General features: G+C 37.1%; 2 protein-coding genes and 1 long non-coding RNA gene across 4 annotated transcripts; 1 reads left to right on the top strand and 2 right to left on the bottom strand.

Moving 5' to 3' along the window:
- Nucleotides 1-1,090: 1,090 nt before the first annotated feature.
- Nucleotides 1,091-7,873, top strand: LOC137937036 (protein SAWADEE HOMEODOMAIN HOMOLOG 1-like). 2 transcript variants are annotated; one of them, XM_068782063.1, is made up of 10 exons: nt 1,091-1,269; nt 1,358-1,483; nt 3,218-3,303; nt 3,602-3,647; nt 3,721-3,886; nt 4,618-4,681; nt 6,830-6,881; nt 7,118-7,261; nt 7,344-7,463; nt 7,586-7,873. In XM_068782063.1, exons 2-10 carry the CDS (start codon nt 1,430-1,432, stop codon nt 7,628-7,630), a joined length of 777 nt encoding a protein of 258 aa, XP_068638164.1. In that variant the 5' UTR covers nt 1,091-1,269; nt 1,358-1,429; the 3' UTR covers nt 7,631-7,873. The 2 variants fall into 2 exon arrangements, with proteins under 2 accessions (XP_068638164.1, XP_068638163.1); XM_068782062.1 differs by having other exon boundaries at nt 7,548-7,873.
- Nucleotides 7,874-8,283: 410 nt separating this feature from the next.
- On the bottom strand, nt 8,284-9,721 carry LOC137935876 (uncharacterized). The gene is made up of 5 exons (XR_011109502.1): nt 9,200-9,721; nt 9,073-9,099; nt 8,887-8,964; nt 8,656-8,800; nt 8,284-8,584 (listed from the first exon to the last, which is right to left on the bottom strand). It is a non-coding gene; the product is annotated as an uncharacterized lncRNA (long non-coding RNA).
- A 550-nt stretch (nt 9,722-10,271) lies between these two features.
- On the bottom strand, nt 10,272-15,085 carry LOC137935875 (casein kinase 1-like protein HD16). Its single transcript, XM_068780267.1, has 16 exons — nt 14,468-15,085; nt 13,641-13,778; nt 13,488-13,561; nt 13,184-13,253; nt 13,017-13,072; nt 12,843-12,914; nt 12,598-12,692; nt 12,406-12,472; nt 12,189-12,318; nt 11,873-12,091; nt 11,639-11,781; nt 11,373-11,547; nt 11,140-11,230; nt 10,905-11,062; nt 10,623-10,811; nt 10,272-10,537 (listed from the first exon to the last, which is right to left on the bottom strand). Exons 1-16 carry the CDS (start codon nt 14,783-14,785, stop codon nt 10,478-10,480), a joined length of 2,055 nt encoding a protein of 684 aa, XP_068636368.1. The 5' UTR covers nt 14,786-15,085; the 3' UTR covers nt 10,272-10,477.
- Between the last annotated feature and the right edge of the window lie 2,226 nt (nt 15,086-17,311).

Below are 17,311 nucleotides of genomic sequence, written 5' to 3'. Positions count from 1 at the left end.
CTTCGTAATCTGTCACAAGCAATCGCCACAAGCAATCTTCCTTTTTTTCATTCCTTCCTTTAAACATTAGTAATTTCTTCCATAATCAGACACAAGTAATCTTTCGTTTTCAGTTAATGAAACAAAACCCCATTTAGAAAACCTAGTCAAGCACTCAAACTCTTGGTATCTCCTATTTCCCAAATGCAAATTCAGTATGAATTCACTATTGCGAGCGTTAGTCCAGGCTATACTGTTAATAACTTATTTTTTTAGTTTAAAACTGTGAAGTTTGAGTTTGGATCATTCACAGTTTTCACATTCTTTACATCTTCTACGTTCGTGAATGAAATTAGGAAACTTACTGGCGAACGGCCTTCCTCAGCTTATGTACTAGAGCAAAAAAAATATGCAGGACGTTCCAATGTGGTTTGAAAAGAGGTGCAACATACTCTAACAAGCAAGAACGGATTGTTCCTCTTGAACGGAGGGCGTCTTTTACTCCCACCATCCACAAAATGTGGTAGGGAAGGGGCATACTCCTGCCCCCTCTCTCTGTTTCGAGCTGAGAGAGGAGGGAAGAAACCGCCCCTGGCCTCAAAAAATGACAGGGCATTGCTTGTAAATATGACACCCAGTAAATTATATCTGGAAATAGGATGGGAAAGTCGTATTTGAAATATAACCAATAAAATAATTTAAGATTAAGAGTAAAATAATTTAAGATTAAGAGTAAAATAATTTTTAATAATTAATATTTAACTAAAATAAACATAAAGACTTTATTTTATTATCTAAAACTTATTTTTATGTTAAAAACTATATAATAAATATTTATCGAAATTAAAATTCAAGAACAACATCAATTAATCGGGAAAAAAAATCAATTTATATTAAATTTTAAAATAATTTAATTTGTAAAAAATCTCTTATAATTTTATGTATACAAATCTAAATTTGAATGGTATTTGAAAATTATCCATAAATTTTCATTGTCACCGTGAGAAGGCTTGAGCCCGCTGTAAGCGCGAGCCTGGGGCGCTACCGCGGTAAAAGGTATTTATGGTGATCAACACACCTTTGCCGGCTCAAAAAAAACTCACCATAAAGGCTTGGTAGAGACGTACCCCTCTGCATTACGCCCGTCTCCGACGTTACGTTGAGGAGCACATATAGCTCCTACTTTCAAGGCTCAGAGAACAACCAGTTAGGCGATCGCTGTTTCTTTCTGGAGTTCGATATCTGATCTTCTTGGGCAAACTCTGCATTTCTCCCTCCGCCGAATAAACCGTAAGGCCCTCTGTCCGTCTCTCTCTCTGGGATGTTGCGTTTGTTTCTTTCCTTTCAGGCACCGGTAAAATAAAAGAAGTATTAACAGGAGCCGAGAGCTTCTCTCCCAAAGCTGCCCTCTGTTGTCTGAACTCTTCAGATTTTCATTGGCGGGGAAAAAATGGGTCGTGTGCGGCCCGGAAAGAAGGAGGGTTCCTGTTTCAAGCAATCCGAGGTAAAGCTTCCCTCCTACATACCATTTATTGGAGGCGATTAGAAGAAATTGTTGATTTCGACCTTTCCATTGACGTTTGGATTTTCTTTAATGCCTTCTCTCGCATGTGAAGCGAATAAGAAACAGGCACATAGTTATGTACATGTTTTTCTCGTTTATTTATGTTTCTTTTCTTGGTTGTTATCCTTTTGCTCTAATTTGTGCGAGATAGAAGAGTACTTTCTCGACATATATATAAACGGTTCCGTCCGTACATTTTATTTCCAGAGAAAGAAAATTGTGCACGCAAAATGTTTTGGATTTTCATCTCTGATTGAGAATGAGTACTTCTGTTGTTAAAACAAGCATGGATACATTCAATGAATTAAGTCTGAACTTTTGATGTTTAATGGTCCGTAAATCTAACTTTTTGGTTCTGCTGCTGTTGATTGTCTGTGTTTTTGTCTTTATTTAAAGAATTTGGTGTTTGATAAGAAAGGGCATTGTAGGGGTCTTCTCCACTTTGGCATGTTAGAGTTAGGCTTTCTGCCGATGAATGATCTGTATGTTTTATTGGGGCAAATGATACCTAATCTATTATAATTTGATACGTGGGAATGTCTCTTTCTTTGAGGTTGTCCCTAGCATTTACTAAGAACTGGTCCACCTAAGTCTGATGATAAAAAATTTCTGTAGTCTATATAAGATTTGAGTTCGGTTGTCCTATCCCTTGCATTTATTAAGAACTAGTCCACATAAGTCGGATGATTAAAAATTTCAGTAGTCTATATAGATTCGAGTACAGGAAGAGCCAAGGGTAAAAAGAGTTTATTGTGGTTTGAACCGAGAATGTAGCAAGGACAACTCCTGGAAAGAGCAGATTGGGATTTATTTCTATTAGTCTATCATATGGAGGATTACACACTACCACTTCATAAACCTTTCAATTCTTTTTGTTTCCCTTTTCTTAATTGATGCAACTTACCTGCCTTTGGAGATAAAGCTTGTAAAAGGAGAGTACAGGCAGAAGTTATGGGTAGTGGTAGACATCACTGGTTTGGCTTCTTTTTTTTTCAATCACAATGTGAAGAGAGTACTCATCAAGAGATAGCTCCTGGGGAGAAATTACAAACAGGAACTCACAAGAGCCTTTGGAAATAAAAACTGACAAAAGAATGAGAAAAAGAGAGGCTCAAAAGGGGGCTACTCCTTCCCTGGCGTGAGAAATGCATGAGACATGATTTGAAAGGGAAGAGAGAAGCTCAAAAAATCACGTAAAGAAAGAAAGGCGGTGAGGATGACCAAATAGAGACTAGTGAATATTTGTGATTGATTAAAACTAGAATGCAAGTTAAGAGCTATAAGGTTAAAGTCTGCCAAGCTTCTGGTTCCATATGTTTTGTCTGCTTAGAAACAACTAACATTTGGATGGCCCCCAATTAGCCTTTTGCCTCTCTAGCCCTTGAAGTTTCAAAAGAATCTGACATGTCTCTAATACAAATACATGCATTTGCTTTTTACGATTTTTCTGTATGACAGGTTTGTGTCCTTTTATTCGGTGTCAGTGTATGCATTATATATAACCTGTTTTCCATGATCTTTGTGTCATCAAACCTGGCATCTTTTGTGAAGGATGAAAAACTGTTGGATCTCTAGTCTTAAATTTCTATTGCCTCCTCTCTCTATCTCTCTGAAATGTGTCTTCAATATTTATCCTGTTTGGGAATTGCACTGACTTGATTTTCTGTAACCCAGATTGAGCAAATGGAGAAGTTATTTGCTGAAGCAGTGGAGCAGTCTTTGAACCAAAATTTCTACGAGAAGCTTACCAAAAAATTCAAGTAAGATATAGTACAGCTTCAGAGATTGATGATTAATTCCTCTCTTTATCATTGTATGTTATCTCTTAATTTCTATATGTTTTATCTGGTTCTTTTCTTAGTTGTCTAGGCTGGTAACAACCAGTTAATTCTAAGTGCTTGGTGTGCTCTTTAAGTTTTTCTTCACAGCTCCCCATGTCTTTTCTCCTTCAAATTTCAACAATATGAATTGTAGTCTAGTGCTTTCCTTCCGCAATTGTAAATTCTTTTTTGTGTCTCTATAATGATTCTTCTTTCTCTGCCTTGAATTGCTGAACAGTCTTAATGCAGGCCGCTCTGGAAAGGCTGCTGTACAATGGGAACAGGTTCGTTGATCCCTGCTAGGACTTTGTTTGTTTCAGATATATGTACTCAGGAGTTTCTAATGCCATTTTTCAGGTTGAGAACTGGTTTAAATGGAAAAAGCAAGAGATGGAGAGCAAAATTTCTTCCTCTCCAATTGTTTCAACAGAAAAAGATGAATTTGTACCCTCAAACGATGATCAGTCAAATAGTGCACCTGAAAGTTCTAGTGCTCCAGAGAGTTCTTCCAATATGCTCAAAGGTTGTGTATGACATAGATTGTGATAATAACTGGTCTTGTATTGGGTGATTCAAATTCTTGATATATTTACGTGAGTCTTCTTAGTGAAACAGTGCTCCTAGTCATTTGATCATTATATATTTTGTTCCTTTTTCTTTGGTCATTGTGAGCGGAGTGACATAAAAAATTGTCACTTTCTTTTCTAAAGGAAATTCTGGGTCATTTGGGAATAAATCAGAGGGGTGAATGGGGCTCATCATCATCGTCACAAGTCGATGGTTTTCAGTTTTCTTTGTCATCATCATCATCGTCATCTTGTGCCAAATCCATTGTTTAGTCAACCTGGAGGAGAAGAATAAGGAGTCCTTTTGCTCTCAGTTCTCAATTTGTTTTCATGTCCTTGGATGCTAGATATTTTGTCAGGATAATTATGCCTCATTTTTACTACCATCCCTCATCCTTCATTCTTCTACGTTGTTCACAAGTTGTTTGTTTATATGGGAAGTTCAGAAAAAAAGAGTTGATAGAAAAAGGTCTTTCAAATATTTTATTTTTTAACATCTAGATGCCTTAGTTATGTGTCTGTTTGATCAGTTAATTATTTATACTTATTGTTTTGAAAGATTAATCATTTATGGTGGATGAAGATTGAATTCTAATTTGTATGTTATTTCTAATTGTCTTTTGTGCTTAAGTGCACATTAGAGGAAAGAAAGCAAGTTTTTGTTACTCATACTTGATTTTGGAAACAGGGGAGAAGGTACAAGATATATCTACATTAGAGTTTGAAGCTAGATCAACAAAAGATGGGGCATGGTGAGCTATAATATTTTAGGGCTTTTCTATGTATTTTGATCATTGTAATTTTATTTTGCATGTAATTTTTTATCAATTTATTTGTGAATCATCATTCAAGAAGAAAAGCTTTTCTGTGAACCATCTTTTCTTTTTTAAAATAATTAGAAAGGTTGTAGATAGCAGTGAAATTAGTTCAAAGTTTTCCTGAAGGAGATATTTATACAAAAAGAAAAAGAAAAGCCCCAGTGGGGCAACACAAAATACAGGTTCTAAGATCCACTAATGGACTACTTTAGATCAAAGATACATTCGATCATAAAGGTCCACAGTCTTGCCATAAATCTGAACGAAGCTCTAGGAAGATTCTTTCTTTCAGAAACTGAATCGATGATGATTGAGTCCTACCACCTAGGGCTCTGAGAAGTGACCAGGTAAAATTATCATGTAGGAGAACCTGCTCAGTGAATGAAAGGGGTGGAGTACATCGGAAGGATTCTCTCTTGTCATATGTTGTGCCATTAAACATTTGATTGCATGTTTCACCCTTTATAATGCTTAAAGTTAGAATAAAACCACCAGCCTGCTTATTTTTAACTCACTCGTGATGATTCACTGATTGAATGTGTTAAGGGAAAATCTGGAAAATGCTAGACGTCAAAATTAAATTGTAGTCAGCCGTTGTTTCATCAAAATACCAATTGGGTCAGCTACACGAATCCTTTCCTCCATTCTTTTTTTTTCTCCTCAAGTTCTTTTCCATTCAAATCTAGGAAACAAAAAAACAAGAAGAGTAGGATCACATCCTTCATATGTGGTATGCTTCTGAGCATAAAGTCAAGTTAGTTTTTTATGCTTTTTTTTTTTCCTCGAATGTTTGTTGGTTGTTTTTTGGCCTGTTCCTTTGCATGTTTACTTATTGAGCATACCCATGTGTTTGATTGATAGCAGTCCACAACAGGTACATAGGTCTCTTCCAATTAGCTATTACTCTTGGTCAATATAGATTTTCCATTTCGCGAACAAGGGCTGAATGAACAACCAATTGGGACTATTGATATAATTTGGCATGATAAGATTCATAGTGTTAGGTGGTATTGGCAAACCTATATCATGTACACCAAAGGATTTGCTCAAGCTGCTCCAAAGCAAACTATAAATGTTCTACTGGTACTTCAATGCCATTTTAATATTTTCTTTTGTGATGCTTCTCATATTGCCACTTTAATATCTTTATTCCTATGGTACGTCTCTTAAAAGTCTCCGTGGATTGCATTCTCCAAGTAATGGGCCATAAAACTTTTTTCTGAATGTTGTCAAAGCTTTATTGCACTAAAGAAACTAATTAAAATAGTTTTTTGATTATTTTTTTTATGAAAAGAAAACTAATTAAAATAGTTAAAAAAACATTTAAAATAAATAAAAATACAATCAATTAGTATGACTGAAATTCACAACCAATTGTTTCAATGATGCACCCTCCTTTGCCAGTTGATCGATCATTGGATTTGCTTGAACATGCTTGATTAAAATCTATTTGAAGTTTGGTTCATGTCAGACATAAGATATTCTAGTCCCCCATAATTCTTGTGTAGTTCAGACCTTTCAGCTCATTTCAACTTCTCTAATCTTATGAGGAAATGTTCTTCTTAATATCTGCATTGGTTTCCTTTAGACACCCCTTGTTTTTCCTTCTTTATTATAAGTGAGATACTTACTGTTTCTATGGAAACTGATAATTATCTTTGAAATCTTTTCTACCTGGTAATTGATTCTGATTTGTGTTATATTGCTATTTTAGGTGAAAACTTATGAACAAGTATGGTTTGGACCTTTCATCTCATTTCGACGTCTCTAATACTTATGAGCAAATATTCTCCTTACTATTTGCTATTATTTCATTTAGACACCCATTGTTTTTCATTGCTTTATTTTAAGTGAAAAATCAACTATTTCTATGGGAACTGATAATTGTCTTTGGAAATTTATCTACCTGGTAATCCATTCTGATTTGTACGATATTGCTGTGTTTGGTGGAATTGAAACTTATTTAAATGACCACATTAAGGATTTGTGTTGGGCTCATCCTCTTAAGGTTTTTGGGGTATGTTGGCTGTGTGTGATCAATATTCAGAAAAGCATTCCTGACATTACTTATACTAATTGCAGGTATGATGTTGAATCCTTCCTCACACACAGAGTGCTTCATTCGGGTGAACCTGTATGGATGTCTCTTTCACTTTCCTTTTGGACGATTATGCGTTCCGATGTCTTACTTTATGATGTTCATTTTTTGTCAGATTTGTCTTACTCATCAAATGTTCTACATTCCTTTTTGTTTGTAGAAAATGCAAGTACTTCACTGTTGTATGTGGAATTTTGTGATTTTAATCTTTTGCTCTGTCCAACTAATTCTCTATCTTTCTCTCTTCTTTTTTCTTTTATTTTTCCCTACAGGAAGTGCTTGTAAGATTTGTTGGGTTCGGTGCAGAAGAAGATGAGTGGGTTAACATCAAAACAGCTGTTCGCAAGCGTTCCCTACCTTTAGACCCTTCAGAATGTCGGAAGGTTGCTGTGGGAGATCTTGTCCTCTGTTTTCAAGTTAGTTTTTTGAAATATCTCTCTGAACTTCTTGGCAAGTCCTTCATTGGTCTCCACATGTCTCATTACCATTAATGCTCAGGAAAGAAGGGATCATGCCACCTATTATGATGCGCATATTTTGCAAATTCAGAGGAGAGCTCATGATATCAGGGGTTGTAGGTGCATCTTCTTGATTCGATATGATCATGATCAAGCTGAGGTAACTAGTTTACATTCTTCCAATTAGTCTTGCTAGTTTATGAATGCTTATGTATCACACGTTCTTGCTTATGCATGGATGTAGCTTCTTTGTTGTTTTCGTTTTTTCTTTGTGAATGACAGGAGAAAGTTCCTCTTAGAAGAATTTGCCGTAGGCCAACCAACTGATTTTGGCTCTTAGAGTGCTTACTTTTGTTGGCAAGTAATGACGAGGAATCAGACATGGAAAATTGGAATCAGTTGGTGATATGGCCATTTACCTGTTCAAGATGTTTATATTATTAACTGTTTATCTCGTAAGGAATCATTTCAATAGACGATAATGAAATGTGTTGTCGGAGTCGGGTGCAAAAACTCTGTAGAATCAGAAGTTGAATCATATTCATGCCTTAGAATTTTAATCTTATTTTATTCGGTAATGGCTTGTCTGATGCTATGTATCAAGTAGGGCTCTGCGGGCACATTACTAACCACCATGTTTATGATGATTATCACTTTTGGTCAACTCTTTTTAAGCTTTTGTAATGTTTTTATATAGATGGCCTTTTCTATAGTTGCTTCATCAGGCAAGTCCAAAAGTCGAGGGATATCAGGCAATATATCTTGGGTGACGCCTTTTTATTGGAGCCTGTTGATATGTTAATAATTTCTTCATAAAATGTTTAGACGAGTCTCTGTAAAGATTTTCAAGCTGTTTACCTCTAGTTTTACCATCATTTATCATTGATTGGAGGTGAACAATTCATCGGACGTTAGACACTGATATTTCTTTTCCTTTTTTTCTGCTAAGTTATACCATAAAACCGTGACTTTTATGTGCAAAAGATACACAAGATTGTATGTGCAACCCTTTTTATAAGAGGAAACCTTTTTATAATTCTTTTCACTCTTTTTAGTAACTTTATATAGTGATTATTTAAAATTTCAACTTTATCACCCAATAATTGTTCAACCTGAAAGTATCTCAATGGTCCCAATCTGTATCTGATTACAACGGAACCTAGCCCTTTGACGTGCCCAATCTAATCAGTCTCATGCTTCTGCCTGAGCACAAACTCCCATCGCAGCCATCGAATTTTCTGATATTTACCAGCTTCCTTATGCACCTCGTCTCTAAAAATCCTGTATGTACGTGAGAAACTAGGAGAAAACGACTAGGATCTATTTGTCGACGCAGTAAAGCAACATCATACCGTAGATGTCTACTGTAAATATCTGTCCCTCCCATGGCCAGAAATTCAGCAATGCCACTAAATACTTCCACCGCTCTAAGATTTCTCCACTGCCGATGCAAAAATGTTCCGAAGTTGGACACAAGCAGAATAGTGACACCAAACCCTGTGACAACGAAAAAATCAACTCAAGCAAAAATATGATCTATTAATTTAACACTAATGGATTATAATAATTTATATCAATCTCACTGAAGACGACAGTTTGCCTCCAGCAATGGTCACTTGATTAACCAGGCAATCATGGGGCATCAAAACAGAGTTGTAAGCCTGCACACCAACCATCTGTCAGAAGATGAATCAGCACAAATGACACTTATGTCAGATGTATAATATGCTGACTGAATAATGACAACGATCACAAAAAAGACAACTTGCCTCTTCTCCAAAACAAGCTTCTAGCACCTGGACCAAGGGAAGAGATGAAAATACAAAGTTGAATAATGAAGAATCACTGAATAAAAAGGTACAACTCGAAAAGGGAAAATAGTGATTCCACCTGTACCTTACATCATATTTCTAACTTCCTGGCACCTGGACCAAATAACTATGAGATCTCTCTGTTCTTGAAGGGACTTAGAGAATCTCACTGTTGTTCACCAAACAAAATCCTCGGATTTAAGTCTCCCAACTTGATGAAAATGTAGTGTTCACTCTGAACCATGAAGTATGAAAACATGATATAATAGCTGACGATACCTTTCCCTGATAATTGATATTAACATACACTATTTCAACCTTACACAGAAGTCTAACTTCAGTTTAAAAAGGCTTCCTGACTTGTACTCAATTAAATTTCAAATTCCATGAAGGAAAAAAATTGAGCAAACAAAAATAGAAACCGCCAGAATGCAATTATAAGACTTCTGGCCACCATACAAGGGTAGTCTGATGAGTGATGACATTAACTAGTCACTGCAAAATACACAACCTTCAAAAACCGAAGGTATGAGCTATCCCACGTTTCAAATCATTGTGGAAAGACATACAAACACATCATGTAATTTGACAAGTATCTGAGTTCAGAATTTACACATTCATAATAGTCAGATAAACTCCTGCATCGCCTGCAAGCCATGCTGCATGTTTGCTTCTATTTTCCATGCGCATCCAGCCAGGCACAAATGCAGCAGTATAAGCACAAATAATTGAAGATAAGAAGGTTTAGTATGGATTAGTGCAAATAGACCAAAGAAAATGGCAAACAGCATAAAGTAGGGGCTTCCCCTCATGTTTGTCAGACTTGCCTCAGACCCAAGAGCCGAATGTGGAATAGCCCATGAAATCTGGCACAAATCTGACAGGAATTGACAACCAATTGCCTCGAACCAACATCAATAAGTTTTGCAAGGCTGTACGTTATAGACTTCAATACTTCCCATCAGCTGCCTAAAGCATTGAACAAAAATAGACATAATATTGTTTCAATCAAGCAATTGATTTATTCAACACTATACAAACTTAACAAGAAGTAAGGATGCCCACCATCCCCTTTTTTCTTGAATTCGAGCCTCTTCACACACTTTGACATTTTCACATTGCAGAGTTAGTTGGTAGCTGATATGTGAGATGTATAATGGTTCTAACAAGTAACGCTTGCACATCAAAATTTTCTCTTATCCCAGTCCACAACGAGCAGTTTGGCTTGCAAAATGAGATGTTACATCCCCACTATCAAAAACAGCAGCAGCTAGAAATACTAGATGCTACATGATTGACCATATATAGATAATATATATCTCCAATGGTGCCAGCGCACATCCCCCAGAAAGTTGAAAGAAGACTAAGAAACCGTTCGGCCATAACAAACTGATGCAATATACAAATTTTTTGCCCATTTCTCCTGCAAGCATAAAAGGAAAACAATAAGCAATCAACAGAAGATCACATTATAAGTAAAAGCAATACAGTCCAAGGCCAAGCCTCACCTTTACATGTGCACTAGGAAATGCTGATGTTCGAAGTGTTTCCTGTGTCTCATCTGCTGGTTTTCTTCTAGGTACACTAAGAACAAAAGCAGCTTGATCCCAAGTCGCAGCAGTTGCAGTTATACGATAACCGCTATCCCATCGCCGATGGATACCTTCACTTGGATACAGAAAATCCAGCTCCACCACCTAGAGACATTAAGTTAGAAACACATTCCAACCATATCTGCTTTAAACAACTTAGCTAAACAAACAATCCAAGACTGATAGTCAAACAGAAACCTGGTCTGAGAATCCTGCATTTCGAGACATGACAACTCCCCATCGACTTCCTGCAGTTGCCATGGATGTGACAAAGAAACCTTCTCTCCATTTTTTGTTGATCCACTTGAACGGAAATGAGTCACTGACTTTGTACGACTGCTGTGCATACTGTGTACCTGCAGTCATAAACAAAAAATGAAATTAGTAGATTAAGTACAATAATCCAAGGAGGCAGTGCAAAGGTCGTTACCACCTTTTGACATGACTACCAGGGAACTCCCATTGTTAGCTCCAGCTATTGCACTAATGTAATAATTCTTCTCCCACTGCTCCATGATCCATTCCTTCAAATCACAGCCAGACAAGTCGATCAATACGATGTTGGAGATGATAAAAACAGGATAGAATAAGCAAGATACATTTCATAGAGGACTGGCAAACTTGCACTTTTCCACATATCTTAATAAATACCCTGAAAATACTCACTTTATGGAGAAAATAAGGAGAGAGCTCATAAACTTGTGCTGTAAAACCAGTTCCAGCATCCATGATGAGGGCCCACAGATTTGTACATGATGCCACACTACTAATAAATAGTCCATCCTCATTCCCTTTCTCAATGTGCTGTTGAAGTCTTCCATCTGCAACATTATAGTGGTACCTGAACCAAAAAAAGCAAGAGTACATGAATATGCCATAGCTTGTCTGGCACAAACACATTTAATTAAATGTTTGTCTCAGTCAATTTCCACCTCTGCTTCATTGGTCTTCGAGCATTGTAAACACTAATCCATTGCGTTGCAGGCATCCCCATCCTGACCTTCTTCTTAGGTTGCTCATCGTCCTCCTCATCCATACTCAGACGGCCCCTCTTGTGACCAACCAGGTATATGAGCTTCACAGCAAATAACCACACATTATATCTATGCATCTAAAACTCTCACCATCATGCAACCAAAGAAAAAAATAAAAGACCAAACAACTACCTTCTGAGCACCATCAGTGTTGATCGGTCGTATATCTGGATTAGGACCCACAATCCCATCAAATAATGAAATATACTTTGCATAGTTTGGTTCTTCATCAAATTTTAAGTTCACAACATATTCCACAAACTGCCTGAATGGCACAGGGCAAAAGCAACATAGAGTCTCAGGGGACGTAGCCATCTTTTTCTTGCAGACAAGGAAGCCTTTATTCTCACCCTGTGACAGGATTGAAAATTAAAAGAATGAGACAAAAGCAAACAAATAGCAATACTCCGAGCCTAGAATATCTAAAAGACATTTAAATTTGTCTAACCTGGTATCCTTGCCAAGGGAGACGGCCACGGAGAAGAAAAATAAGGGTGTAAGCAAGAGACTCCAAATCATCTCTCCTGCTTCCAGTTCTTCCAAGGTGAGCATGCACACTTGCATAACGAACAGTTCCTCTGCAACATCCAAAGCATCAAATTATTTTCTCAACATGAAACCTCAAACACCATGTCAACATCTCTGAGATCACCAATACAAGTTACCTGAAGACATCTGGCCGCTGATCATACTCAACATGGTACCCAGTTGAACTGTCTTTCCACCTAGTGGCTGATAGTGAAACAAATTCATAAGATCATGAGATATTGCATGTACCCGTTTCAAAAAAAAAAAAAAAAAGAGAGATTGCATGTACCAATTTCTGAAAACCAAACAAAAAGTTTACAAGAACATACCTAATCCAAGATCAACAAGGAAGAGCTTCTTCTCATCAGGTGTCCCAGGGGGTCCAAGCAAAAAGTTCTCTGGCTTTACATCCCCATGCACGTAACTGAACAGTTCGACAAGTCAACTTTATGTTCACAATCAACACTTAATCCTTCGTGATTTTTTAAAATCGGTGGTTGAAGAATGATAAATGAATTTCAAATGACATTAAAGAACAAATATGTTTGAAATTGGATGGAAAAAAGACACCAACCCTCTTGAATGCATTTTCTCCAATATTGATATTGCTTCAATAGCAATACATGCAACCATCTCTACAGACATCCTGCAGATAAAGAAATAAAGAATCAGAACTTTGGAGGAAGAAAGAAAAATATTACGATGTAAAACTTTAAGCTGCAAAAGGATATACTGCAATAGAACTTACGTGTGAGAGTTGTTATTCCACACATCCCAAAGGCTGGGTCCCAACATATCCATAACCTGAATGATTATGACATTTATGTACTCCAATATGAAAAGATTTAGAAAATGAAAAAAAGAAGGGTACACCAAAGAAAGGAGAATAATACAAAACTTATTCAGTTTAAATACCATGACATAATAATCCCCTTGCCGTCCCTTGAAATGAACGCGGGGCACACCATGACTACCACCCAAAGTGCTGCAGAATCAGAAGCATGAATATTACAAAGGGTTATTAAGATTGACAGCTAAAAAACAGAAGAGAAAAGGTAAAACCTAAACAGAAGATAGAAATCTTCCTTCTATGCTTGCTTCAATTAGTATACTTTGCTCTACTTTTACTGAAGCACCATGACTTGAAATAAGGTAACACGTTTCTTTTTTTTCCACAGATTTCTATGAAGTACAAAAAAAGAAAGATAAGTTAACTCACTTGTAAACTTGCCACTCATAAGGGGGGCCATAATTACAACCTTTGCTGGTTCTATGCTCGAACTTTAAAGCCACCTAAAGGAAACCACAAATAATTAGGCACATCATAGAAAAAATTCAATTAAAAAACATCATCGCTGAAAAGGTATCTCACCTCTATTGCACCGGGACCAGTAGTCCTCTCTATGCCACCTGGAGTAGGGGAAGTGCGACGACCAACATAAACTTGTCCAAAACCTCCCTTCCCTAGCTTTCTTTCAATTCTGTACATCGGTGAACCACCAACTTGGACCTACAAAAAAGCAAACCATGCGCTAACTGAAGAGTACAAGGACCAAAAACATAGACAACGACGAACTTAAGAGGTGTCCAAGCAAGGGAAATTTTTCTAGAACACAACATATACACAACTATAATGAAAAACGCACAACCGTAACACTAGAAGCAGTTACACTCGTAGGAAAAACAACAAATATGAAAAGTGATGAGATAAATATGATAGATAAGACTCGCTAAACTTCAAACAAGTGGTAAGGATGAGAATGTCAGCAAAACTTAGAATCCACACACTGAAGGCAGAGTTTAACATTCACAGGTAAACTTCAGAAGGAGGGATCGGCTTACGTTTGATGCTGACATAACTCTATCTTACAAGCTACGAATCCAACTAGCTCTCAAAAAGAAGAAAAAAACGATTCAAAATAAAATATAGAAATGGAAAAAAAACGATCATCGACCTCCAAATGGTCTCAACACACCACAATATAGCAGTAAGAATAAATTGACCAACACAAGATCATCAAGAATTTGCTCCTTCGGCCCCGATAAACCAAAATCAACCACATGCACATTGGGACATGAAGGAGCACAACCTCAAGAATCGAACAAAAAAAAAAAAAAATCCACTGAAGCAAATTTGAACAAAATCACAATGTATCAACTTCGTAAGTATGACACTGCAATTGAACCAAAAGAAACAACCTTCTCAGGGAGCGGGACGGTGCTTCCCTCATCTTCAGCAGGAGCGACTTTATCAGCACTCTTAGCACCACTGTCGAAGTCATCCATGTTTTTCTCCCCAACCTCTTCCTGAAACTCTCCGGCGTGCTCCAAGAACCTGGGCTCACAAGATCTACTAGGCGTACCACAATCCTTCACAATATATTTATCGATCGGATCCTTCTGATTAACTTTTACCGTCCGACGCCGTCGATTTCGAGCGTTCACTCTCTCGGTCTCCACCACTACCGGCTGCTGCTGTGCACGGCCTCTCCGTGCTACGCTACGCAGTACCGGCATCCTTCATCCATCAAATATCATAGCTCTAAAACCCAGCTTCCCCCGGCCCTAAAGCGCGATTTCGATTAACCGACACGAGGGGAGAAAAGAAGAAAAACAAGAAAAAGTAGGGGCAAGAAATGAAGTTCCGAACGAAAGACCCAAAATCAAGGCTGTATCGCCGCCCAATCTGGCAGAAAAAAAAAATCGACAATAGAGAGAGGATTCGAAAAATTCGAGAAGAAAAGGTCGAGAGTGGTGACACTAGGGTTTCTGAATAAGGAATTCGATGAAATTTGGGAGATGAGGAAGCGCTGGCAGGCAGCGAGAAAAGCGAGTAGAGGAGACAACGGAGAAAGAATTATTTATATTGGGGAAGAAGGGTATCTCCGGACCTCATCCCGTACCGTATGTATGTAAGTGTGGTTTCGAACCGAGCCGGCTCGCGAGCTCAGCTCGATTCCGGCTCTGTTCGATTTGGTATACCCGAATCTCGATTATCCGGATAGGCTCATTTAAATTAACGAACCGAGTTCGACCGAACGAGGTTCGGCTTGAAAACTCACGAACTGGCTTGTTAATTTAACGAGTTGGTGCAAAATTCGGGGGAGTCGGGATCGGAGCGTCAAGCGGAGCGGGAGTGAGAGCGAAAGGAAAAAAATTCTTCCTCCCCTCGTCACCGTCGAGCCCCTCCGGCGGCTGTTGTGGCTGCCTCTTTCGTTGTCGATAGTTGCGTCATCGGCCGCTTTTTGCCTTTTCGTCGCCGTTGATTCTATGGCCGCCGCTCGATTTCTTCCCCCTCATCTACCATCACTTTTGTTTCCGTCATTGCCGCTTCCGTTGCAGTCATTATACCCGATGAAAGTTCCTCGCCAACGCCGCTGGTTCCTCGGCATTGTTCCTCGTCTCGATGGAAAACCAATTAAGGGGAGAAACCTACATTAAGTTCTCCCCTTCTGCGCGAAAATGATTTCGCACGTACAAGATCGTAAAGTGAAAACAAATTGAAAATACATTTTAGTATAAAAAGTTTCTATGGACTATTAGTGTTTCATTTTTTTGTAAATATTTTTTTAATTGAATTTTTTTATTAAAAAACATATAAAATAGGGGAGACTATAATCGTATAGAAAATTTTTTAATAAGTATTTGACAGTTGATGTTGTAATACTTTTAGCATTAGACAATTTTCATAGCAATTTTGTGTTTGACATTTTATTTTATTAAAAATTTATCGATAAGTATAGTAATATATTAGATTGATTATTAATTTATATTTATTTCCCAAGAATAGGCAATAAGAGGTCCATTTAACTTTTATATGAAAATTTTTAAATATTCTTTGTAATTTTCTAATAAGTCACTAATAGTAATAAAATTTTATTTAAAGGTTTTTTTTTGGAAATATGTATCATAGGAAAAATATTTCTAGTTTTTCCTATAATATAATTTTTCGACTAGGGGCATTAAGGAGGCATAGTAAATTTATGGCCAGATTCAAAAATTACAAAAATAAGCTAGACAACATTTGGAGTAAAAAAGATTAATATTGATGCGTTCTAATCTATTATCAAAATTCAATCCAGAACCTCTCCTATCATTTTTTTTAATTGTATACATAATTTTATATATAATTTATTTGACATATATTTATATAGAGTATTAAATGTAGGTTAAGCTTGAACTCGGTTAAAATTATTAGGCTCAAATTCGATTACAATTTTAGGTTTAAGGCTAGGGTCAGTCGCACTCAAATTCAAAATATTTAAATTAAACTCAACTTGAACAAGGTTCGGACTCAGTTGGATTCGATGCCACTCTTATGCCCAATTTTAAGTAGAGGTCATTCCCAATTTTATGTAAAATATATGTATAATTTTATATATAATTTATTTGACATATATTTTTTGAAAAATTTTAAATGTATATTGGAGTGCGAACTTGAGACTTGTATTTTTTAAAAAAATTTAAATGAATGTTGGAGCTCGACTTGGCTCGAATTTGGTTAAAATTATTAAGCTCGAGCTCGATAATAATTTTAGGCTCGGCTAGGCTCGATGCCACCTGCGTAGCTAGAACTACGGTTTCAGAATATTATTCCAATCTGATTTTATTTGGAATACGGGAGAGCCCAAGCTGGTCTTCAACACGACCCGCGTGACACTTTCAGGTTTAATTGGTACGGACAATTTAGGCTTGCAAAAAAACAATTTTTTACTGTACGTATATGAGATGAGACACGGCAGTAGTTATCGACTTCGATGAAGGGCCGTTACCTGTCACGTGAATGACTCACCCGCTTCCTCGCGCTCAACTACTAATCGTTTCGCCCTCGGCGGTAACATTTTCTGTTTTTCTCCCGCGCGTAATTTTTCTCGATTGCCACGGAGAAAATTAATAATTGCTGGTAAAAAAAAAAAAAAAGCCTTATAGAACCAACCATACTCGAACCGGATTCAATCGAATTAACTAGTCAAATTGGGTTCAGGCTTGAAAAATGAGTGAAACCGGAAGGTTCATGTTAATCTGACCTGATTCCTTGGGTCA

The sequence above is a fragment of the Aristolochia californica genome, unplaced genomic scaffold (genome assembly GCF_029961685.1).
Source record: "Aristolochia californica isolate CCGP_79_NKW_82.1479 unplaced genomic scaffold, dmAriCali1.0.hap1 SCAF_7, whole genome shotgun sequence".
In the NCBI taxonomy this organism is placed as follows: Eukaryota; Viridiplantae; Streptophyta; class Magnoliopsida; order Piperales; family Aristolochiaceae; genus Aristolochia; species Aristolochia californica.
This window is presented reverse-complemented; position numbering and strand designations above follow the sequence as displayed.